We start from the raw sequence: 23,691 nt of genomic DNA, 5'->3' as shown, positions 1-23,691 counted from the left end.
GCCAACCTGCAAAACTAAATCAGCCAGTTCTCACTGAACGTCAAAATAACCCTCACCGATGGCCTGCAGTACCTGTAAAAGGTGTAAACATCCAAGGGATTCAAAATAATTTCCTTTTTAGTGTGTGTTGGTGTTACTAAAATTCATATCAGTTACAATGACAACATGCTTTTCCTATGGCAGGAAGAAAGTAATATGATGACATTGTAACTGACCATAGAAATTCTAATTAAATGTTTACTTTAATTTATTTTTGTATTTTAATCTATGTTCTGTGGTTGTAAGCATGAAGCAAAACTGCAAAAACATGACAGTAAATTCATTAACATTTAACATACTCAACTGAGAAATGAAGCAATGTAGTTTTTGTTTTGTCTTTTTAAATATATTTTTTTTATTTTAGGACATTTCAAAGAGACTAGAATATAATTTTAAATAATTGATAGGACACTGTAAAAAGTTTCGGTCTCTTTCTATATTTATTTAATTGTATTAGATAGAACAAATCTGAGACTTGAAATGTTTTTTGTAAATCATTAAAAAAATCAGCAGCAGGTTTCCATTTGTGTTAATCGTTTCATGTTAGGAAAAATAAAATACGTGTATATGTATATGTATATATGTATATGTATGTTCTGACTCGTGTGAGCGAGTCATCATCCGAGCAGAGACGATCTTTTACCAACAGCCATTTTGCATGACATTTCCCATGGTGCACCGCTGCTGTCACAACAACAACAACAACAACAACGCTTCGCCATTTCAGAGACGGGGGGGCCGAAACTCCCGCGAAAGAAATTGGATCAACCGAGCGGAGGTGCAGAATCTGTCCGTTTCTTCATTGAAAACCTCTCTTCGATCCTCTCTCTCGTCCAACGGCTTGGTCATTGTGGTCCAATGCATGTTATTCGGTTGGCGCGAACGAGCTTTTCCAGCGTGGGCCCGGGCTCAAGTGTCAGTGTCAGCTGTCGGATTTTCCTGCTAACAGCTAGTAAGCTAGCTGAGTGTAAACAAGGTAACGTACCTGGCTTGTGTTGTAGTTAACTCATCATGGAAGCAGCTGTGTGTCATTCTGTATATAACGGTTTTAGTATAAGTGCAAAGTATAATTTGGAGGCAGATTTCTACAACGAGTTTGCGAAATAGCTAGCGGTCCATACATTTGACTAACGTTAACACTAGCTAGCTGATCTAACAGGTACTTTAATTGACGCTGTCACTGCGATAGTTAACTTGGGAAGCAATGGAAGCAGGTTCTTGTTCATTCAGTTTAACATAAGCATTGATGGCTTGAGGCAAGTTGCACTGTCATCTGCCCTGCGTATGACAAGATAGTCACAGCTAAAGGCAGCGTTACCTGCTTAAGCGTGGCCTCCCGCCAATATAGCTCAACATCAAGCTATAATACAGACGCGTTGCTTCTGAAGCAACGCTAAGTAATGCTAGATATAACTGGTCACGTTATTGTGTAATATAGCAACTGTATTCTATTGAGAGAATAGAAGTGTTCTAATAACGTCACACTTGATGCAGCAGTATAATACATTAAGAAATAGCACACACATTAAAATGTACTAGTGAGTAGACCTATTGCCTATTGGTTGTGATCAATCAAGCAATTCAAATTCACCTCAATGTTTCAGGATGAAGCGGATTAAAGGAGGAGAGGACAGCGACAGCTCCTCCAGTGAGAGCCCACCGGAGGCTTGCAAGAAGGTGCGGACGCAGACGAGCGAGGAGTCCGAGGCAGCGGCGGCCAGTGAGACACCAGAGAGTGACTGGGTGCGACTGCCTCAGGAGCTCCTGCTGCACGTCTTCCAGTACCTTCCACTGCTGGATCGGGCTTATGCCTCCCAGGTGTGCCGCCGGTGGAACCAGGCTTTCCACATGCCCGAGCTGTGGAGATGCTTTGAGTTTGAGCTTAACCAGCCAGCAAGCTCTTACCTCAAAGCCACACACCCGGACCTCATCAAGCAGATCATAAAGAGGCACTCCAACCACCTGCAGTATGTCAGCTTCAAGGCAAGGGTGGAAAAGCTGTTGCGTCTGTGTAAAAGTATACGTCCTGATTCTGTGTTTACAATGCGCCAGCACCGGCTGGTTCAAACATGTTGTTTTTATGCTTCTGAAGTGACACCCAATGTTTGTTTGTGCTTGCAGGTGGACAGCAGTACAGAGTCTGCAGAAGCGGCATGTGACATCCTCTCCCAGTTGGTGAACTGCTCACTGAAGACCTTGGGGCTCATTTCTACAGCCAGGCCCAGTTTCATGGAGGTTCCAAAGGTACAATTAGCATAAAACCGAGGGGTCTGGGACAGATTTACAAGGAAAACCAAATGAACTCTTTCCATTATAGTTGACCATTTATTTTCATCATATATCGCTTATGCCTTTAATGCTATTGGTGTATCCTAAAAGCTGTGGCTGAGCAGGGTAATAGTTGATTGACAGATAAAAAGACAATGTAAAAACTATCCTGAGTGTCCGTTCTCATGCATGGTCAAGGATAAGGATTACTCCGAACGGCACAGGAGGTTATTTTTTGTTTTATTTTGTTCTCTTAGTGCACAGTGAGATTTTTTTTCTTCTATGAAATATAAATTCTTTGCGTTGTGACTCCTCATTGAAATTGAAAACGTTCATACGCACACATGTACAGTCTACAATCCAGGTACAGTCAATTATACGTGGATCATGCATTCTGTAGTTCTCATACTCGAGGTACGATGAAGTGCACTAAAGCTCAAGATACAAGTGTTGTCCAATTAGTAGTAGTTGCCCAAACCTGAGGAGGCAGACAGTGCTGCAGCAAGTGAACCCTCACAAGGGACGCTGGAACATGTAGCACTTCTTCTTTAACTCGTTTGCCACATCAGATGAAAAGTCCAGTCTGGACAGGCTTGCATGAGCCAAAAGAGTTTGATTATTGGATTCTAAACCTCTACACACTTCACTTAGAAATGTTCTAGATTTATTCATTTAAATTGTGTCGGTCTATTATTAATATACATTTTATAATTAGTGAATCAAAGCCACTTCGTTTGACTAACATCCATTGTGTCTCTGTGTGACTGACCAAAGATGAATTCCCCATCAATCCAAATATAATTGATTCAAATATGCCCACCAAAAACTGTGACCTGCCCTCTTGGTAGGCACTTCTAAAAAGGTGCTCTGACCATAAAAATTATAATTCATTCACATTGTTTTTCCTTCCACAGTCTCACTTCATCTCAGCTCTGACTGTGGTGTTTGTCAACTCCAAATCGCTGTCTTCGCTGAAGATAGACGACACGCCGGTGGACGATCCGTCTCTGAAGGTCCTGGTGGCCAACAACAGTGACACCCTGAGACTGCTGAAGATGAGCAGCTGCCCTCACGTCTCCCCAGCAGGTACCGCGGGCGCAGACACTCCGGTAGCTGTTTCGGTGCTAAAGCTAAGAGGAAGCGGCCTTATCGTTTGTTTTCTCTAGTTTTATTTTATTGTGGTTCTGGGATGATACTCAGCCAAATATTTTCAAGCCATGTCTATGTTGCAATTTCAGTCATGTGTTTTTGATATCCTTTCTGAGTCACAAGGCTTTTTTTTTTTAATCCAGTGTCTCATTTAGAGCCTGTGACCTTCTTGTCTGCCCTCACACGGTGTTGTGATTTCATGTGGTGGACTAGCAGACATCGCATGATAACCGTATCCTGTTTCTGCCTCTTGCATACATTTGAATTGTTCAGCTGTGATCATGACTGCTGATTCAACTGCAACTCGTCTGGCAAATATATTAGACATCTGGAGCAATATTTGTCGCCCCGTCGATTGCCACCCCGTTTAAGAAATATAACAACTGGATTTCATGATGAGTTAGATTTAAAAAGCTTAATCTGTCCTTATTTTCAGGCATCCTGTGCGTGGCAGACCAGTGTCACGGCCTGAGAGAGCTGGCACTGAACTACCACCTCCTGAGTGATGAACTCCTGCTGGCCCTCTGCTCGGAGAAACACGTCCATCTGGAACATTTGCGCATCGACGTGGTGAGTGAGAAACCCGGCCAGCACTTCCACACCATCAAGAAGAGCAGCTGGGACGCCATGGTGCGCCACTCGCCCAAATTCAACCTGGTCATGTACTTCTTCCTCTACGAGGACGAGTTCGGCCCCTTCTTCAACGAGGAGGTCCCGGTCACGCACCTCTACTTCGGTCGCTCAGTCAGCAAGGAGGTCCTGGGCCGCGTCGGCCTCCACTGCCCCCGTCTGGTGGAGCTGGTGGTGTGCGCCAACGGCCTGCGTCCTCTGGATGAGGAGCTGATCCGCATCGCCAAGCACTGCACCCAGCTGTCAGCCATCGGCCTGGGCGAGTGCGAGGTCTCCTGCAGCGCGTTTGTGGAGTTTGTCAAGATGTGTGGCCGGAGGCTCTCCCAGCTGTCCATCATGGAGGAGGTGCTGATTCCAGATCACAAATACTCTCTGGATGAGATCCACTGGGAGGTCTCTAAGCACCTGGGCCGGGTCTGGTTCCCAGACATGATGCCGACCTGGTAAAGTGCAGCCAAAGAGGCACACAGTACGTCTAGTTTGTGGTGTGGAACTTTCACGTCCTCCGTGTTTGCATAGAAAAGCCTTTTAAACGCTCAGCTGTAGTGGAATGTTTGGTGCCAACATGGAGAGCGTAAACTAGCCGGGATGTAATGTGGACACCTAGACGATGTTATCATCTCATGCCATCACTACAAAAGAGACAGTGGGATCCCGCTGTGCTTAATCTGGAGCGAGAACTCGCCAGGCCGGCTTCTTCACATATTAAACAATCAGCACACAGACCAGAGAAGGTGGAAATATAGGACGAGAAAACTTTGAGTTTTATGAACATTGTAGCCTGGTTATGATAGTCTACATTATGAGAGATGTGTGTGTGTCTGTCCGTGTATGTATGCATATGTGAGAGTGTGTGTGTGTTAATGTTTGTAACATTATGGAGTAATTGGGTAAGATTAGGGGCACATTTGCATGTTGGTACATTACCACTTGGCCTCCTTAATTCCAGTCTGAGCTCTGCACCCGAACACAATATGACATTAGAGGTTATTTGTCCGTTGTATGTGACAGAAGCACCTTACATGAAAACCCAAATGATGCCCTAATGAAAGCAAGGACACTTTCTTCATAATGCTCCAATTAGTATTAGTTGGACCCAGATTCTAATGATGAGTTACTGTTCAGGGGTTCTGTTGAATCGGATACCAAGGGCAGTGTATTGAAGTAATAAAGCCATAACTACTAACAAAGGATTCTATGTAAATATAGATGGCGCACTAATGTTTGGAGGTAGAAGAGGCTGAGTTTGCGTCGTAATAGTTCAACAGACTTGTCTCTGCAGCTATTGGCTTACAATGCATGCTGGGAATGCAAAACTTAACCCTTTGTGTCTGCCGGGTGCATTGAATTAATATATATATTTTTCCCTAAATAGGTTTGATTTGTATGTTGTGCTGTTTGCCTGTTGGAGCTCTTATGTTGTGAGTGTCTGCCCTCCTGTGCTGTGTATGGTGTCACCATCTTTTCATTCAAAACTCTGTCTCTACAGATGTTCCAAAACACCAATTACTTTCAGTCGAAAGAGATTTTGGAAAGTCGGATGAGTGAAACTAATTTTTTATTTTCCTTTAAGAAGGAAGACGAATGCGTCTGTATATAAAACGCTGTGTGTTTGATTATTATGAATAGAAATGTACCCATTTCTTTATTTCGCCCTGTCAGGGTTTGATGTTTCCTGAACCAGCAGCTGGTGTCTTTTATACAACCATAGTGAGTTATCCTTTGCTAGATGGATGTGTTTCATACTGTAAAACGTACACTAGGAGAAGATAAGCTTTGCAATTCATTGATATAGAATTACTATGTTTTTCGGTTATACAAAGAAGCAGACCAGCAGAGAGTTGGTTTTTCTTGCTTGTCGTTGGTCCAAAGGTTTCGAGTCCACTACCACAAGCTTTAAACAATTCATCAACACAGGAGAGACTTTCAATCCTAAACAGTTAGTGAATCTAGCCCCGCCATTGGTTTTGTCTGAAAGATAATTCATCTTCCAGCAGGACAATGGCAGTAAATAAGTTGCTCCACACCTTTTTCAGGAAAAGTATGAATGAAATAGACCAAATAAAGAGACTCTCAGCCTACATTTCAAAGTGTCATGAAGACATGTCAAATACTTTGACAAGTTATCAGTCGTGGACAACGCTGCATGTCTATAGAACTGTAGATATGACTTAATTCCTCTTATCCATGTCGTATTTCATGTAACCATAAGTGATGTAGACTAAAACTGAATCACTTGTTGCAGGAAGTGCTTCATGGACACCTGTGCTCTTGAGCATTAGCATCTCGATGGTTCAGTCGCATGTCTCCGGACTTGTTGTTCATCGTTTGTGCAGTGCATTAAACGGCTCTAACGTGAAGGTGTTGTGTTTCAATACTGTACTGGTTTTCATTTGACCCTGTTCTTTATCAGCTTTTATTGGAAATGTCAGTTGGATGAGTTGTTTCATTTGAATCCAGATGAAATAGCTCGTCAGTCATTGTTTGACCCTCATTAGTTCAGAGTCCTGCAGAGAGCTGCTGTCCTCGTCGTGTTGCTTCTGTACGGATGCTTGGTCTACTTTGCTTAACTGGTCACCTGTCATGAAATTAAAATGATTGTTTTGGACATGTGATCTTACACTGACAATAAAAACATTGAATGTACTCTTTCCATCTGTTTTATTTTCCAAACACCGCAGTCATTTGAATTAGTTAAATTAGATGCACGAGTAGAAATGGGGCTATTATTGAAACAAAAAGACCGGAAAACAAGTACGCGAGATAGATTTAGACTCTAAAAAGTATTTAGTAGCTTTTCTGAACTTCTGTTCCTATCGCATGATCTTCATCAGTTTGGGCAGTTGTCATGGAATTCTAAATTTCCATGTTTTTCTGAGCACTCCGAAGAAGTTCTCGTGCAACGCACCAACAAAGGCCGGAAGAAGAAGACTGCAATCTGACAAATGGAAGTAAAATATTAAAAATGAATAGCTTTGTAAATGTTATGAGTAATGAAAGGCATTACCTCAAGGATTCTTTGATCGACAACTTTTCAAATTCTTCAACATGAAGATTTGTGCTGCTTATCTCCGTTTCTTATTAATATATTTGAACTAAAAAACAGATTTACCATTAATGAAAATAATTTGCAGAAACACATTAAAAGTTTTTTGTTAAGGCAAAGGCACCTCTTCATATGTAATCCGCACATAGGGAGGCTTCATCGGCAGATGCCAGTACTCAAAGTTGTAGTAGAGGTAGAAGCTCTTGTCCAACACAACCTTTTCATAAGCCTCCAGCAGACTGACGGCAAAGTCGGCGAACGACTGGTGTGGTCTGAATGTGTGGTAGAAGTTACGGATGTCCACTGCCAGATTCTTCAGGGCGGGCTGTCCGAATATGGCGCTGTCGTTGCCGAGGTAGGTGGGCTCTCCGCTGTACAGGTAGATCTTGGTGTAGTTGGTTTGGGATCTGCTGGATAGTTTGGCTCCCAGCTCAGTCAGCTTCCGGTATGTGCGGTGGACAAACTGGGAGCAGTCGTAAGACTCGAACCACACTGTGGCGTTGGGGCCGGGGTCGGAGCGAACTGTCCACGTCTCGTAGTAGATCCCGGTGTTGTTGTCGTCCTGGACCCACTGGGCCATGTCATTGAACTGGCTCCCTGGACAAAGAAAGACACGATTTTAATACCAGAAACACCGAGCAGGAAGTCCATCAGAGGGAGGGTGTGAAAATGACTGTGCCAATCAGTCACAAAACTGATGATTAAAACATCACGGTGACAGAGCAGCATTTTGAAAGTTCGTACATCTAAGCAGTTTATTTCTGGGCCAAGGAAGGTGTTCTAGCTGTTCCCAGAATGCAATGGGAAATAAACTGTCAAACCCACAACCTTCTTGGTGTGGGACCGGTTAGCTACTATGCCGCAAAAGTGGCCTTATTTTAATTATAAAATGCAAAACATTCATTAAGCTGACTTTCTTGGCCATAGGACCATATTTCCCATGGTCCAAAAGAGGTGGTACTGAGAAAGAAAGATTATTCAAATGTTAAAACATCATCTGCGTACAAAGTAATACGATTCTCGTGGTTGTGGGCAGGTATACCGTATTTATGCAGATGAATCCTGATATTGGCAGCCATTATTCAATGGCCACAAGATGAGAGGACGAGTACAATACATTTGTTTCTATATTTTTTCTTATTTTCAACAAATCCCATGAAAAGACCAAAACCAGCAATGTGTTAGTCGGTCTCTAAATACCCTCTGACCTCACTTCCCTGTCTGAGTGCTCTGACTTCAGCCCATTTGATCCCACTAAAGATGTACATTTTTAAAAATGGCAAATATTGTTTCATTTAAAAAAAGGTTATTTGCTACAACAGCTGGGCACTGTAGTTTTTAACAAAACTTACTCAGACGGGAGTAAATAGTGCATTTCATGGGGACTATTTTCAACTGCGGATTTATACACTTTTGGTGTACTAGTGAGTTTTTACAACACCAGCAAGACTGTTAGTGGGACTGATTCGAATCAAACTGCACAATAATGAAAGGACATGTCCCCAAGTGGAACTGTGTGGCTCATATAAGCATTTTGAGTAGTTTTAGGACAAGAGATACAGTACATGGGATTAATACAAATGTAGTTTATCACCAGCTTCATCTGTCAATGTTCTTAGACGCCAGAGCATATAGGTTCCAAACAAATTGAATCACTGTATTTATATTTTATTTTGGTCTCTAAGAGCTAAGATACAAGACTACACATGTGAAGTCTTACCTGTGAGTTCTCCGATTTTCTCCAAGGTGCCGTTTTGTGACCAGTGTACGTCATCGATCCCCTCAAAGAAGCAGGCGGCTCCCTGGTTGCACCAGAAAGGTGCGAACACCTCGGGCTTGACATGAGGGAAGGTGCAGTTACCCAGCTGAAACAGCTCATACCACTCCATGGTGTAGTTGGCGCCTGATTCTGAACTGCTGAACCCAACGGCATCGTGCATGATGTGCTGTGAACCAAACGGAAACATTACATCGGCTCTCTGTTCGTGGATAGACGTGTGCAGCTGTGTAACTATGAATAAAATCGCAAGTTGCACTTCCACTTTAACAGCCATACTGTCTTTAAATACCGGTCTGTGTCAGAGAATATCTACGGCAACACAGCGGTATCTTCATCTCAATTTCAGAAAATGATCAACAACACAAAGACAATCAGTGTTAATGACGGTGACTTCAGGCAAGGCCACTGTTAGTTATTATTATGAAATATTTTATACAATTATTTTCCCTGGCCAAATCTGCATTGTATCAGTTATATTAACTGGCAGTTTAATTCCATAAAGTAATTTCCCCCAAGTACAATTTAAAACAAAATATTTATATAATGACTACTTTTCATTTGAACTTGTTTAACTCAATTTTTATTTAAATTTGATTTGTGAGCTCAATCAATCTCTTTGAGACAAAAAAGTAAAAGATACATTGTTTTTTAAATTGTATTAAAAACACAGCATATGTCATTCAGACTGCATTTAACTTTTGGTCCAACACTCAATAATAAGTCCAGAATTAAGACTAAAGAAAGATGATGTATCTTTACCAGCATTACCTGGTTGTTAATGTTTTATTCTACGGACTCTAAACTAGACCTCAATGCGGTGAAATATCAGCAACATGTTTGAACTGATAAACAAGAGGACTTCGTGAACTTACAACTTTCCCCAACAGATCTCCATACTTGAATTCCCACACAGGTGTCTGCAGTCGGTAAACTGAGATGACGTCGCTGTCTCTCACGGAGGGAACGCGTCCATCCCGGTCTCCGGTGGGACAGAACGGGTAGACGGCTTCACAGTACGAGTCCACGGCAGGGCGACGATCAAACCGTCTGTTGATGATGATTGTTGGTGCATTACATCACGTAATATTGCATAATATTGCATCTTGCATTATTAGGCTGAATCTGGAAAATAACTAGCAAGTAAGTTATTAAATTAATGTAACGGAGTAAAACTATCATATTTGCCTCTGACGTGTAAAAGCATAAAGTAGCAGAAAGCGGAAAAAAACTAAAGTAAAGTACAAGTGCGTCAAAATTGCACAGTTGAGTAAATATACTTATTTACTTTCCACCACTGATGGAATTCAAAACACGTCGTATACTTTAATTTGATTTCTCACGTGCTCTTCAACCAGATTATCCAAATTCCAAAGTTCCCAAAGTCATGTGAACGCACCAGACATAACTGGGTAAACTGGCTTCCCTTTGAGCTAAAAGTCCTCCATTAGACCGAATAATAAACAATAATCGTATTTTAAGACTCGGACAATCAGAAGTTAGGCAGATACGTTTGAACTTATTCTAATCGGGTACTTTATTATTTAGCTGTCACATGGTTTTACAGAGCAGAATCAGCATGGAGAGAAGAGGCTCTACGGTCTTCCTACCTGTAGGGAACGGGCCACCGCTGCTGTCCATTGTTAGTGAACTGAGCTGCTACAGGAACAACCAGCAGCACGTTTAAACACAGAAGAGTCAGCGCGTGAGCCATGTTAAAGCCTCGAAAACTGACGAAAAAGAAGAGGCTACGGTGACTGCGCTCCCTTCATCCTTCCCCTCCGAATGGACTTCCTCATTGCTGGTCACGTGGTTTTGTTGTTGATACGAAATCACATGACAGCTGGTCCAAACGTCACCAGACTAGCTGGAACATTTAAAGTGACCTGTTGACACATGTCCCCAAAATGCAGAGTATGACTGGCAGGACTTTGAGTGCGTAATTACCGGCAGGCTGCAGGCCTCGTGACGATGTCAACAGGTGTGTGATTGGTCTGTTTTTCTTTAGACAGAATTAAAGCAGCTGAAGTGACTTTTCTCAGCGTAGTTAAGCCTGAAACCCGCACCTTCCTTCTGAATGCTAGTTTACGGCCATATTTATGTATTTTTGTTCTCCTTCTGAATGGATTTGCAGAAATATTTCTGTCTCAGTAGAGCCCTACAGATAAATGGTAAATTGTGACTGCGATTGATAAAATATAGACTACGTATGTTGACTGCAATTCCAGTTTCCTATGCTGATGAACATGTGGTTCGTTTAAACACGTTTCATGTTTGTACAGGCTTAAACTGACATTCTGCATAATCCTGACTGAAGTAATCTGTTAATCAATTTCCAGCTAGAGTTGGTTAAATGAGTTTTCTTTAAATCATGTGCGCACATTCATTTCTTGCTCCCTCTAACTAACTTTTCTACTTATTCAAATGCAATTGGAACTGGACAGTTTAACTATTTCAAGCAAGTGATTCTATCAGAATGAAACCATTGCTACCACACTACAACGGTTTTGTTGAAAACATGTATTTTAAGATGTAATCTTCTCGGGGGTGCAGGAACGATTGCTGATCGTACCTGACCGGATTCAGGCTCATCTTGGCTGAAGGTCTCACTGTTTGGATTCCGCAGGATATATAACTTCATTCAGGAGGAGTATGGAAATCCACCTATTATCATCACAGAAAATGGCGTGTCAGAGCGAGGGCAGATTGACCTAAACAATATTCATAAGAGCTACTACTATGAAAAGTACATCAACCAGGTGCTGAAAGGTAACAAACCACAACTCCCATCGTATATTTTAATTGAGACCAATGTCAATGTTTCATGCAGAGTATCTGAGAAATGATTGAAGTGTAATGGACTTTGATCAACTACATGACGGGCATCATTTGCACTAGCATTTTGTGAAACAAGATATTGCATCATGCATGAAACGCATGATTGTGATCTGCAGAAGTCGAGACATCTGTTCTGTTCCTCAATAAATAAATCATTTGTTTGAGAAAAAGTCAACTTTGGGTTAAACATTTGGGAGCTGCAAACAAAATCAGATGGTCTCCTAAACCCTACTGATGTGTCCCCAGAAGCTGCACTTACAAACTAGCTTAGCATCAACACTGTAGAGATCAGCTAATGCCACTAGATGTCAATGTAGGTGTGAATTCATCCTGCTGGCTGCTTGGTTTCACAGGAGATTCATCCATCCATCCATCCATCCATCCATTTTCCACCGCTTATCCGGGGTCGGGTCGCGGTGGCAGCAGGTCAAGCAGGCTGACCCAGACCTCCCTCTCACCGGCAACATGTTCCAGCTCATTCTGGGGGATCCCGAGGCGTTCCCAGGCCAGCTGGGAGATGTAATCCCTCCAGCGTGTTCTGGGTCTTCCCCGGGGTCTCTTCCCAGTTGGACGTGCCTGGAAAACCTCCAGTGGGAGGCGTCCAGGAGGCATCCTAATTAGATGCCCGAACCACCTCAGCTGACTCCTTTCGACGCGAAGGAGTAGCGGCTCGACTCCAAGCTCCCTCCTGATGACCGAGCTCCTTACCCTATCTCTAAGGCTGAGCCCGGTCACCCTACGGAGGAAGCTCATTTCAGCCGCTTGTAGCCGCGACCTTGTCCTTTCGGTCACGACCCAGAGTTCGTGACCATAGGTGAGGGTAGGAACGTAGACCGAGTGGTAAATTGAGAGCTTTGCCTTCCGGCTCAGCTCTCTCTTCACCAAGACGGTCCGGTGCAGCGCCTGCTTTACTGCTGCAGCCGCACCGATCCGTCTGTCGATCTCCCGCTCCATCTTACCCTCACTCGTGAACAAGACCCCGAGATACTTGAACTCCTTCGCTTGAGGTAGGCACTCAGTCCCCACCTGGAGGGAGCAATCCACCGGTTTCCGGCAAAACCGGAAACAGGAGATTCAGATCCTCTTAATCTGTAACCCCCCCAATTAAAGAGAAAACGCTATGATATTGTCCAACTAAAGTGATATTGTGTCATTACACTTTAAAAACATGTACAAATGTTTCAGTTCATGTTTGATGCCACGATGAGGGTTACTGACTATCTGGCAAACTGAAGCGGTCGATTCAGTCACAGATAACAAAACCAAAGTGAAATCATTAAAACAATGTATTGTGTGACTGATTCCCGCTGCAGATTTAATGTACGCTAGTTGACATATTATTGATACTATAGATTAAGTGTTATGGGTATGATGTACTTTTTTTTTTAGATACAAATATAAACCTGATGTTTGTGATGATCAAAAGTGCAGCTCCTGATATATTGTTTTAGAGGCATTTCTGAATATTTCCTTTGTTAATGGTGGCTGGACTGCAAAGTAAAAACAACAAAGAAAGCTTAATTGCAGTTTTTCCAAAGTAAATGAACTAAATGAACACGTCACAGGTGAAATTATTGAACTATTCGTGTGAAAGTAACGTTCAACAAAATGTGGAAAAAAAGCTAATTGTTTTTGTCTGTTTTTAATCTATCGTGATCAGTTACCAGTATTTACTCATGTATTTCCCCGGTCACTTTTGGACCCGATAACAAAATTATATTAAATAAACAAACTAAATATGATAATAAAAAACGGAAAAATCAAATAACATATTAGGAGGAAAAATCTAAATACATATCATGAAATACATATCTAAATAAATCAATCAGTATCAAGTTAAATTATAAAAAAAAAAAACAATTCCAACTGATCACAGTATGTAGAAATATTGAATGTTTTGCCGTGTCTTTTATTCCATTATTATTTTCTATACGTTTTATTTTTATGGTTTTGTGTGAGTAGTAGACATGATAATAATAATAATATCAATAATACAATTAACAATAATATAAAAAATATATATATAATTGTTATTGATATTATTTTGCACTGGTGCTACTACAGTCCATGGGCCCAGTTGTGAATATAAATAGTTATATCATAGTTAAATAATTTTAAATAGAAAATATATCATAAAATAAATAATATGACGAATATATATATATATATATATATATATAATCGTATATATATATACGATTTAAAGCTGAAATAATGAGATGTATCAATTACAATTATAAAAGATAACTACATTTTCCGTACAAATAGTTTTTAATGGCACAATTTCATGTAAATTAATTTCAATTATCTGTTTTTAAATACATTTTCTTAAATTAATTGAGAATTTATTTGATGGATTAAAGATTTTAGAAAATCAACAGTAGCTGAGATTAGACACATTTGATTCGAACTGAGTGAAGAGGAAACGTACAACAAAAAGTTGACAGAAGAAGAAAGAGGTGTTAACCTCGCCATTAATAATTATTAACATACATTCAGCGTCCTCTTCTTTCAATCAGCAGCAGCAGTGCTCTGGTTCAGACACAAGATGGCGCTGAAGCGCAGAGAGACAGCTGGTGACTGCAGAAGAAGGAAACGTAGAAGAAGGGGGGGCGTCCTCTCCGCTGACGGTCCGCCATGCTCACCCTGCTGCGCCACTGTGGTCGCAACTTACCGACGCTCAGGCCCATTCAGACAGTACATACAAGTTACTACGCCACACAGATGGGTAAGCGCGTGGCTGTGGTGTTGGCGGGCTGCGGGGTTTATGACGGCAGTGAGATCCACGAGGCCTCCGCTGTTTTGGTCCACCTGAGCAGAGGAGGTGCGAGTGTAAGTTGGAGACTTATCTGTCGGTCAAATGGATGTTGTGTAGTTTTGCTTGTGAGAGGAGGGGGAGGTGGTGGGGGGGGGGGGGGCGCTGCCGGAAGAATGAATCCACTTGCTGCAGGCTTTGGGATCAGGTCAAATAGACCAAACTGCCATCCACATTGTTTGATTGCACATGTTGTGCATAACTTTCAAAGGTTCATTTTTTTTAAACAATACTCAGATGCCCATATGTGCATTTTAAGAATAATTGGTCACTTTAATTGTTCTTCCTTAGTCCTGGTCATATTGGGTAAAGAGCTCGCTTTTTCACAGGATTTCAGTGATTCATATGAAAATAGGCTCGTTCGAGATGAGCTGTGCCTCGCCTGGAAAGAGGAGAGCAGCAGCAGGGGGCTTCATCAGCCTGTGACAAAGTGAATTGAATGTCTTTGGGTTACGTCATGTGGAGTTCAGAAACCTTGTGATTGTTTTTTTTTTTTTTTTTTTATAGAAAGAAGTACGAATTAGTAATTTGAAGAAACTGCCATCAGTTGAAAACAATCATTATTTGCTCTCCTCATGATTTCTGATGGAAATGAGCATCCTCCCCTCTGCTTTATCCACCGCAGGTCAACATGTTTGCCCCCAACATTGACCAGATGCACGTTGTGAACCACCTGAAGGGCGAGCCGTCCGAGGAGAAGAGGAACGTGTTGGTGGAGAGCGCAAGACTGGCCCGTGGAAACATCCAGGACCTGGCTAAACTCAGTGTTAAAGACCATGACGCCGTTATATTCCCAGGTTCGTTCACCACTACACAGCAGAAGATCTCATCCTGTTTTTTTTTTGTTTTTTTTGGTCGAATACACTGAAGGGTTCTCGAGTCCACCCTGAAAATAAACCATGAGACTAAAGTCGGTGGCCATTTCTAACCAATAATATTCCTGACTAATAAAAGTTTTCTCCTTGACCAACCAACGAGTGTTCAAACGACTCGAATAACCACATTTTTTGCGACCTCTCTCAGGTGGTTTTGGGGCAGCGAAGAACCTCTGTACGTGGGCCGTGCAGGGGAAGGACTGCTCTGTGAATGACGAGGTTAAGGCGGCGCTGCAGGCGTTCCACGGCGAGGGGAAGCCCATCGGCCTCTGCTGCATCTCACCTGTCCTGGCTGCCAAGGTGTTTCCCGGCTGCGAGGTCACCGTCGGCATCGAGAAGGATGACAAGTGAGTCTTGACTGAGCCGAGCGGACAAGATCTGTGTTAAAGGGGAACTCCTGTCGTCTCACAGAGTTACTGCTGCGCACGTGGAGACAGTCGCATAAAGCCTTCTGTGGTTGTGGTGTTAGAAAGAAATGAGCTCACCAGATTTCCTCAACTCTGTTTCTGGATCGCTGCTCCAGGCTACATCAGCTGCCACTAGTGTAACACACGTTGCATTGTGGGTATTGTAGGCGCCATGTTTTGACCAGGAAGAAGAATGTGTGGAATATAAAAGACGATATCTGGGATTCTGCTGCATCGATTTTATTTTAGCTCACAGAAACTGTCAGCCGTAAACATGTGTCCCCGTTCACAGACCTTTGAGCTACTGTTCCTGCAGTAGTTGTACGTAACAGACAGTTTTCCTGTATAGTGAGGTATCGTTGGTGCCACTTCAGGTGTACTTACTTTCCCCCAAACAAAGTGCTACAGATAAATATATACATCTCAAAAAGGGAAAATAAAGTGATGCTCAATGAACAAATAGTTCAGAATATCTGTCCAAATTAAAGCCAAGACAATTGTGTACAGAATCAGAAACTGTTTGCAAATTTTGATTTGAGTGTATTCATTATTTTATTTAAAATTATTTTTACATACATCTTAAATTGACATCCTTATTTCTTTTAATTCCTATTTTTCACAGCAGTCTTTCGTACAGCCCTAATTAACCACACATAATATTAACAAATAAACATTTGACTCCTTCTGATCAGCTAAACGCTGTGCTCTCCCTCCTCTCTCAGGTATCCCGACACTGCCGACACCGCGGCGGCCATCAACCAGTTGGGCTGCAAGCACGTGAGTAAGAGCGTCGGCGAGACCCACGTGGACGAGAAGAACAAGCTGGTCACCACCTCTGCGTTCATGTGCAATGCTCCGATACACGAGGTATTCGATGGCATCGGGGCGATGGTGCAGGACGTGCTGAAACTCGCGTAGAGAAGATAATTGGGGGGGTAGAACGATCTTAACCCCTTGAGCAAAAGCACTTCCAGAAACATGTTTGTAGTCGTGATGTGCACCACATGGCCTGATTTATTTAGCAAAAATCTCTGTGAGTCAATCTTACTGGATTATATTCTGATGCAGTGGATCGGTATCGTGTTGGCAATGCTAACAGCAGCTACGGTATTGTACAAAAACAAAAAAATGCAATAAAATTTGAAAGTTCACTTTCTCAGTGTGCTTTATTTCTCACTCACATGGAAGAAAATGAGGAATATCAAATATTTACACTGCGATTGTTGTGGAAAAGTTAAAAAATATCAAATGTTTTCACACAGGTTTGATGTATCATCACAAACTCCCTGTGCTGTATAACTGCTCGTCTCGACTGCTTGTCATTCTCAGGTATGAATTTAAGATTGAGCATTCCCTCACCCTCTCAATGTTCCCCATGACGTCAATCACGCCCTCCACCCCCTCAGTACACAACACTGAGGACGCATTGACGCTGAACTTCTCCACCAGGTCCTCCTGACTCAGTGGCTTCCTCCAGTGGCCATAAAAGGTGTCACATCTGGCTGCGTGAGTCTGCCCCTGCTCTGTCTCTATCGCGACCTCGCAGTACATCTTGTCGAAGCTGGGTGGGTTGTCTTTAGGGGTCTCCACCTCCACTTTGGACAGGAGCTCCTTCAGGGCAGGCCGGTTGATCTGAGCTCCGCTGAAGGAAGACACCGTCACTTTGTTATCCAGCAGGGCGGAGGAAGCGTTGAACTGAAATGAGTGCCTGGCTTGGTGCTCCGTGGCGGGAAAGGGGCAGTTGATGTACTTGGATGGAGGCACTCTGAGTGTGACCTGCCTGATCTGGCTGAGGTCAAAGTTCCCGACTGTGTTTTCCAGCTTTGCGCGTGCTGCCAGAGCCGCGTCCACCACCCAGTGCATCCCCAGGTGAGCGGGGATGCGCTTGAAGGCCACGTCCTGATCTTCCAGGATCCATCTGAAGTCAGCAGAGGCAGGCACTGCCATTGCTGAAGGACTGTAGTCCTTGTAGTAAACCCCAAACCCGCAGTTCATATCCAGGATGGCCGGATTCCCCTCCAGTCCCATCCCGGCCAGCTGGGCGGCCTCCAGGCCTCTCCGACAGGCGTTTCCTATGTGCAGAGGTTTGGTTTGCGTGGCGGCGTTGGCCAGGGGAGCCCCAGCAGAGGAGGCTGCGATGGCCAGAGCGTGACCGCACTGCTCAGGGGACAGACCCAGGAGCTTAGCGGAGGCTGCAGCGCTACCCATCACCCCAACCACGCTGGGAGGGTGGAATCTGAGAGGGTTGGGGGAGAGGACCGAAACATTAGGATCTATTTGGTTTTAATACAGAGTTCTTTAATGTTAGAGCTAAATGATAAGTCAGCTAAATGCAGAAATGCAACATATTTAGTGGTTATGTAATAAGTTGAATATCTTTGGTAGCAGTTTGAGGACGTCACCTCGGGCTTAAGACAAATGATCAATTGATTAATAAAGAAAATAATCTGCAGATTTTATAGTGAAAATAAATACATTTTTTTGGAGCCCTATATGATACAGCAGTTGAAAAACAACTTTTTATCCCTACTTTCTTCACTAGGCTTTGGGCAATCTGTGATATTTCTGCTCGCACTGTTAGTGGTGTTCACGGCATAAAAGCACGTTGAAAATTATATTTGAAAGACTTGACAGCAGCTTGTCTTATGTTGATTGGAACTACTTTCTGCTGAAGGAATATTCTTTATGAGAACTGTTGACAGTGAGGTGTATGTATTATCAAGGTTGGGCCGGGGAAGTTTCTCTTGAATTATTCAATGCTGTGTGTACCACAAACTAAAACTCATTCACCACCTCCATCCAAAACCATCTGTATGGCCACATACCACTAGAGGTAGGTGTTCAACCTTTTATCACTCAAACACTTTCCGTGCACATACAATTACAATTAGACAGAACATTGGCACATCAGCTTGAAGAGCCTGACGTTGGTTATTAAATATCCCACCTCTCAGGGATGTTGTAGGCCTCTCTGGAGAACCTCATGAGTCTGCCCTGCACCTCGATACCGACATTAAAGGCCAGCAGCAGGTCCAGACCAGAGGGCTGTCTGGGCAGAGTATCTGCCAGGGCCAGCAGGGCGGGTAGCACAGCTCCAGAGGGATGAGTCGCAGGGTGCCAGGTATCGTCAAAGTCCATGGAGTGCACCTATCTCCACACAACGAGACGGAGCAGATCAAACCTCCATGTTTGTGTTTTCTGTACGTGAGGGTGATTTGAGTGATCTTACCGCGATGCCATTGACGAAAGCAGCGTAATGAGAAGGAAGAGTTGGCTCTGATTTACCCCAAACACTGCTCCTCTCGTCAGACCGGAACAACTGCAATCAGACAGTATTATGAGGACAAGTGTGCAATCACACGGACGCAACTCTGTGCTCTGACGTGACGCTCCTACCCATTTCCAACATATATAATCATGAATACATAAATAAGCCGAAAAGGATCAACTAATTGAACAGTAATCAGATTTATGTCAACATCTCATAGAAAATAAAAGAATCACAGGAAACAGTAGTTCAACAATATATTTGTCAGCAGTAAAAGATATTTTACACTCGGTAGCTCAGTGTTTTAGTTTCTGATTGACACAGACGACTTGTGATGAGGCCAAAAGATATGACGATGATCACAGGTTGACAGATATTACGAAAATATATTTAGAATTAAATGTGTTTTCAATTCTACATCAGTGGAGATCAAATCTCTCATTAAATATGTATTACTTTTATATATGATGTCATAAGACATATTTTAGTCGGTGTAGTACATCAGTGAAGCACTTTTCCGTACCTGGCTGTAGGTGAGAGCCTTGTTGAAGACAGCTGTCCTGGTTCCTATCAGCCCGACACCCAGGGTGTCCAGCATCATCCTTTTGCTCCTGTTAATCACACCATCTGTCAGCTGGGGGGTGTTGAGGCCGTGGATAGCAGCTCCAAAGCTCCCTGTAATACCCTGGAGAGGTGAAACAGGGCCGGTCAGATGCAAACCTCCACAGAGACGGTGCAGTTGTGAGGGATCAAACCAGGCTAAGAAATTCAAATAATGCTGCATCGAAGTGACTCTTTCAACCCCAAAATACTCTCCAAAATGTGCCTGAATGTAATCTCATATAGTGAAATGCTGAGAAAATGTAACCTAAAAAAAGAAAGAAAGTTATACCTTGCGTAGCATTGTTGTCTCTCAGCAATGTCTTCAACTGACAAAACATCCAAGTGCAGCCGCATTTATAGGTCAGTACAGTGTCTGAAGGCTGGTCCACAAATTTCCAAAGTGTCCAAACCTAAGAACCTCCATAAAGAGAAGTGGGATCTTTCACAATGAGAACACACAAAAGTTATTTCAAATAATAGAGCTGCATGTTAAGAGGGGAACCACATGATTTCAAAGAAGCGTGAACCCATGCTGTATTTTTTATTGACTCTATTGAATCCTGTGTGAATGCAATGACCGAAGTGTAAAGACGACTTTATTTTGGGTCAAATGAGTGACTCGGTCAGAGCAGATCATCTGCATGTCTTTCATAACCACTGATGACAGATAGTGGAAGTTCAGCTCTCTGCAATGGGAGGTTTTCAACGGGGAGATGAGTCGTCACCGACACGATGAGTGGTGGAAGAAGTAGATCCTTTACTTCAGTAAAAGTAGAAAGACCATGATCCATTACAAGTTAAAAAAAAGCCCTATTCGAAATAAAAGTAAAAAGATAAAGGTAAGTATCAAAAGGGAAAGTACTCATTTTGCAGAATGACTCCTTTCACTGTGTTCATTTTATCATTGTGTTTGTATCACTAACACATACACGGAAGAGCATTTTATTCTTGTAGTCAATGTGGAGCCATGTTTGGGCACTTTGTATACTGCTGGGTAGATTATACGACTGCATCATATAATATCAGCAAATCTTGTTTTGTTGTAGTGGAATAAAATGTACAACATTTCCCCCTGACATGTGATGGAGTAGAAGTATAAAGAAGTACAGAGTGGAAACCTGGTTAAATCCCACCACTGCTAACATTTTGTATCTGACATCCAGATGAACTCAAGTAACCCTTTGTCGACACCACCCGTCATGTTCAAAAATAGATTTTATGAATTGATTATCAACTTTTTTTGAACTCTTAAAGTATGTATTGTTTCTATATTTGTCTCTCAATACAATCTAATTGTCAATGTTAATGTTTGTTTGGTCAAGTTTGCATTCACACTACAGCCACTACAGAGAGGTAAAAGCTGAACTCAAACATTTACGCTTTAGTCTAATAAAACTAACTGTTGTTCATCACTTAACAATCTCATGCACTTATCTATTTCATTTAACTGTTTCAACTCCTCTGCTCGCGTCCTCAGGTCCTCGGGGACTCAGGTTGATCGGCAGCATATACGAACAATCAGCATCACACCAGTTTGTAATCCTATGTGGCGTTTATTTTCCTCCTTAACACAGACATGGATATATTGTTAACACAATTTCTATTTTTTAGTTGAGTTAATTAGTCAAGCTTTACAAGCACCCTGTGGTGACTGCAGGAGTACATGGACCCCCTGGGGCAAGTGGCCCTGGTTGGGAATCACTGCTCTCTAATTTACAAAATTCTTAAAATTACAGACACAAGTATTGTTTATTGAATCTCCACATTACATTTCACCCTTTTAACTGACTGAATATGTTATCAATGTACTCAAATACAATGAGAAACCAAATACATCTACGTCCATCACTTAATTTAAATGGAGTCTAGAGAAGTTCATTGGGTAGCGAGATGGTGTCTGTGTGTGTGTGGGGGGGGGGGGGGGGATACATTTGTATTAAATGTTGTGGGGACTTAAAGTCTGATCTGTGTATTGCAAATAAATAAATATATATTTTTAAACCAGTTTTACACATTCTCACTTCTTCAAAAGGCTGTTTGAGGGACTTTGTGTGTGTGTGTGTGTGTGTGTGTGTGTGTTTGCGCGCGTTACTTGAGATGGCTGCATTTCCATCAGAGTTGCAATGGGTGTCACTCTTTCCATATTTTCTAACCATTTCTTGATTTCAGCAGCCCCTGAAAAGCTCAGGCCATCTGCACGGTTTCTTGTTTTGAGTGTTCACATGATTTGTAAAGAATGAAAAAAAAAGTCTCATCGTGATTAATTTCATTAATTAAATAATCATCAGGAGGTGGGCTGCATGCATATTAATGACAGGCAAGGAAACAAACAAACAAATGACACATAATCAGATGTGGGTGCTTCAAGTGATGCTGGAAGAGACTACGCATGGGTTTGCTCTCTCTCTCTCTCTCTCTCTCTTTCCATCTTTGTCTCTTTCACTCTCTCTCTCTCTACCTCTCTTTTTTATCTCTGTCTCTCTCTCTCTCTCTCTACCTCTCTTTTTATCTCTGTCTCTCTCTCTCTCTCTCTCTCTCTCTCTCTCTCTCTCTCTCTCACACACACACACACACCGCTTGACCGCTTGCCTATACTTTTTGGGTAAAGACACGTTATAGTTAAATGCTAATTTTACGCTCGAACCCCGCATCGCGCACGCGCACTCACGCACGTGGTAAAGCAAAGGCTTCATAAACAAGCCGCTGCCACCTGGCTGCTCAGTGTTTCCACTGACCCCCCCACATCAGTGCTGCGGCTCAGAGAAGATGGCACTGGCTGACACGGAGCACGGAGTGTCCAACTGCGGTGACTCCGGCTCCCCGTTCCCGGAGATCATCGAGCTGAACGTCGGTGGACAGGTGTACGTCACCAGGCACAAAACTCTCATCGCCGTCCCGGACTCGCTGCTGTGGAACATGTTCAGCAAGAAGTCCCCCAAGGAGTTGGCGAGGGACAGCAAAGGGCGCTTCTTCTTGGATAGGGACGGGTTCTTGTTCCGCTACATCCTAGACTATCTCCGAGACCTGAACTTGGTCCTGCCGGACTACTTCCCGGAGAAAAGTCGTCTGCAGAGGGAGGCCGACTTCTTCCAGCTGCGGGACCTCACCAAGCAACTCAGCCCCCGCGTGAGCAAGGACAACTCGATCAGCGAGGAGATCGGCCAGAGCGACACGGAGGAAGGCGCGCAGCAGCAGTGCGGTCCCTCCGGCGGCGCGGAGACTTTGCGCGCCGTGTCGGTCGGCGGGGCCATGCGCTCCCCGTCGCTGGACTCCAGGAAGTCGGGCTACATCACGATAGGATACCGCGGCTCGTACACCATCGGCAGAGACATCCAGACCGACGCCAAATTCCGGAGGGTGGCGCGCATCACAGTATGCGGGAAGACGGCCCTGGCCAAGGAAGTGTTCGGGGACACGCTGAACGAGAGCAGGGACCCGGACAGGCCCCCTGAGAGATACACGTCCCGGTACTATCTCAAGTATAATTTTCTAGAGCAGGCGTTTGACAAGCTGACGGAGATGGGCTTCCACATGGTGGCCTGCAGCTCCACGGGCACCTGCGCCTACACCAGCAATGACCCGAACGAGGACAAAATCTGGACGAGCTACACTGAATATGTCTTCTGTCGGGATTAACAACGAGGTTGATGTAAATAGACATTTCATAATCTAGAGGGGAATGTCTTTTTGATATAGTATTGCGTCTGCTGTGGTGAATGTCGAGTGACTGCAACGCATTGCTCCTTTATTCTAAGAATAATGCTCTGGTTTGTTTTTGTTTTCTTAAAACCAGAGACACAAAATGCCACTAAATAGAATCCACACAAACCAGTGGAAATCGAATTTGGACGCTCAAAAAATCCAAAAGTCCCATACAGCGTGGAAAACACCCCAACAAAAACACCATCATCTCCACCTCATAGAACTGCATATGAACGTCTCAGTCATGTCTGACTCAGTGCTGTGTGAGTTGAGC

The 23,691-nt window shown here is 43.2% G+C and overlaps 5 protein-coding genes and 1 long non-coding RNA gene across 9 annotated transcripts; 4 read left to right on the top strand and 2 right to left on the bottom strand.

The window, feature by feature from the left end:
• Positions 1-722: 722 nt before the first annotated feature.
• fbxl3a (F-box and leucine-rich repeat protein 3a) lies at positions 723-6,732 on the top strand. Its single transcript, XM_076081824.1, has 5 exons — positions 723-1,015; positions 1,644-2,022; positions 2,161-2,283; positions 3,222-3,393; positions 3,893-6,732. Exons 2-5 carry the CDS (start codon positions 1,645-1,647, stop codon positions 4,531-4,533), a joined length of 1,314 nt encoding a protein of 437 aa, XP_075937939.1. The 5' UTR covers positions 723-1,015; position 1,644; the 3' UTR covers positions 4,534-6,732.
• On the bottom strand, positions 6,731-10,718 carry cln5 (CLN5 lysosomal BMP synthase). Its single transcript, XM_076081825.1, has 4 exons — positions 10,520-10,718; positions 9,785-9,959; positions 8,853-9,078; positions 6,731-7,729 (listed from the first exon to the last, which is right to left on the bottom strand). Exons 1-4 carry the CDS (start codon positions 10,621-10,623, stop codon positions 7,242-7,244), a joined length of 993 nt encoding a protein of 330 aa, XP_075937940.1. The 5' UTR covers positions 10,624-10,718; the 3' UTR covers positions 6,731-7,241.
• LOC142938558 (uncharacterized) lies at positions 10,406-13,307 on the top strand. 3 transcript variants are annotated; one of them, XR_012949660.1, is made up of 3 exons: positions 10,406-10,890; positions 11,463-11,678; positions 12,101-13,307. It is a non-coding gene; the product is annotated as an uncharacterized LOC142938558 (long non-coding RNA). The 3 variants fall into 3 exon arrangements; XR_012949659.1 differs by having other exon boundaries at positions 10,447-10,890; positions 11,536-11,678; XR_012949658.1 differs by lacking the exon at positions 10,406-10,890 and having other exon boundaries at positions 10,910-11,678.
• A 1,021-nt stretch (positions 13,308-14,328) lies between these two features.
• On the top strand, positions 14,329-16,995 carry LOC142938617 (glutamine amidotransferase-like class 1 domain-containing protein 3, mitochondrial). 2 transcript variants are annotated; one of them, XM_076081913.1, is made up of 4 exons: positions 14,329-14,475; positions 15,188-15,359; positions 15,586-15,784; positions 16,567-16,995. In XM_076081913.1, exons 2-4 carry the CDS (start codon positions 15,194-15,196, stop codon positions 16,760-16,762), a joined length of 561 nt encoding a protein of 186 aa, XP_075938028.1. In that variant the 5' UTR covers positions 14,329-14,475; positions 15,188-15,193; the 3' UTR covers positions 16,763-16,995. The 2 variants fall into 2 exon arrangements, with proteins under 2 accessions (XP_075938028.1, XP_075938026.1); XM_076081911.1 differs by having other exon boundaries at positions 14,345-14,579.
• Positions 16,979-20,016, bottom strand: acod1 (aconitate decarboxylase 1). The gene is made up of 5 exons (XM_076081799.1): positions 20,005-20,016; positions 19,636-19,797; positions 19,074-19,163; positions 18,792-18,991; positions 16,979-18,080 (listed from the first exon to the last, which is right to left on the bottom strand). The coding sequence occupies exons 1-5, from the start codon at positions 20,014-20,016 to the stop codon at positions 17,120-17,122; spliced, it is 1,425 nt and encodes a 474-aa protein (XP_075937914.1). The 3' UTR covers positions 16,979-17,119.
• Positions 20,017-22,481: 2,465 nt separating this feature from the next.
• kctd12.1 (potassium channel tetramerisation domain containing 12.1) lies at positions 22,482-23,351 on the top strand. The gene has a single exon (XM_076081910.1). The coding sequence runs from the start codon at positions 22,482-22,484 to the stop codon at positions 23,349-23,351; it is 870 nt and encodes a 289-aa protein (XP_075938025.1).
• Positions 23,352-23,691: the final 340 nt, after the last annotated feature.

The sequence above is a fragment of the Anarhichas minor genome, unplaced genomic scaffold (assembly GCF_050575085.1).
Source record: "Anarhichas minor isolate MPS153535 unplaced genomic scaffold, ASM5057508v1 ptg000087l, whole genome shotgun sequence".
NCBI classification, from domain to species: Eukaryota; Metazoa; Chordata; class Actinopteri; order Perciformes; family Anarhichadidae; genus Anarhichas; species Anarhichas minor.
The sequence above is the reverse complement of the archived record's forward strand: the minus strand, read 5'-3'. Positions and strand labels throughout refer to the sequence as shown.

Coding starts and splice junctions, on each gene's coding strand:
- fbxl3a (XM_076081824.1), top strand. CDS start 1,645: ATGAAGCGGATTAAAGGAGGAGAGGACAGCGACAGCTCCTCCAGTGAG. Junction 2,023..2,160: donor TGCAGTATGTCAGCTTCAAG/GCAAGGGTGGAA, acceptor TTGTGCTTGCAG/GTGGACAGCAGTACAGAGTC. Junction 2,284..3,221: donor GTTTCATGGAGGTTCCAAAG/GTACAATTAGCA, acceptor TTCCTTCCACAG/TCTCACTTCATCTCAGCTCT.
- kctd12.1 (XM_076081910.1), top strand. CDS start 22,482: ATGGCACTGGCTGACACGGAGCACGGAGTGTCCAACTGCGGTGACTCC.
- acod1 (XM_076081799.1), bottom strand. Junction 19,164..19,635: donor AGGCTCTCACCTACAGCCAG/GTACGGAAAAGT, acceptor GTCTGATTGCAG/TTGTTCCGGTCTGACGAGAG. Junction 18,081..18,791: donor GCCTACAACATCCCTGAGAG/GTGGGATATTTA, acceptor CAACCCTCTCAG/ATTCCACCCTCCCAGCGTGG.
- cln5 (XM_076081825.1), bottom strand. CDS start 10,623: ATGGCTCACGCGCTGACTCTTCTGTGTTTAAACGTGCTGCTGGTTGTT. Junction 9,079..9,784: donor GAGATCTGTTGGGGAAAGTT/GTAAGTTCACGA, acceptor TTTGGTTCACAG/CACATCATGCACGATGCCGT. Junction 7,730..8,852: donor GAAAATCGGAGAACTCACAG/GTAAGACTTCAC, acceptor TTCTTTGTCCAG/GGAGCCAGTTCAATGACATG.
- LOC142938617 (XM_076081911.1), top strand. CDS start 14,385: ATGCTCACCCTGCTGCGCCACTGTGGTCGCAACTTACCGACGCTCAGG. Junction 14,580..15,187: donor TGAGCAGAGGAGGTGCGAGT/GTAAGTTGGAGA, acceptor TATCCACCGCAG/GTCAACATGTTTGCCCCCAA. Junction 15,785..16,566: donor GGCATCGAGAAGGATGACAA/GTGAGTCTTGAC, acceptor CTCCTCTCTCAG/GTATCCCGACACTGCCGACA.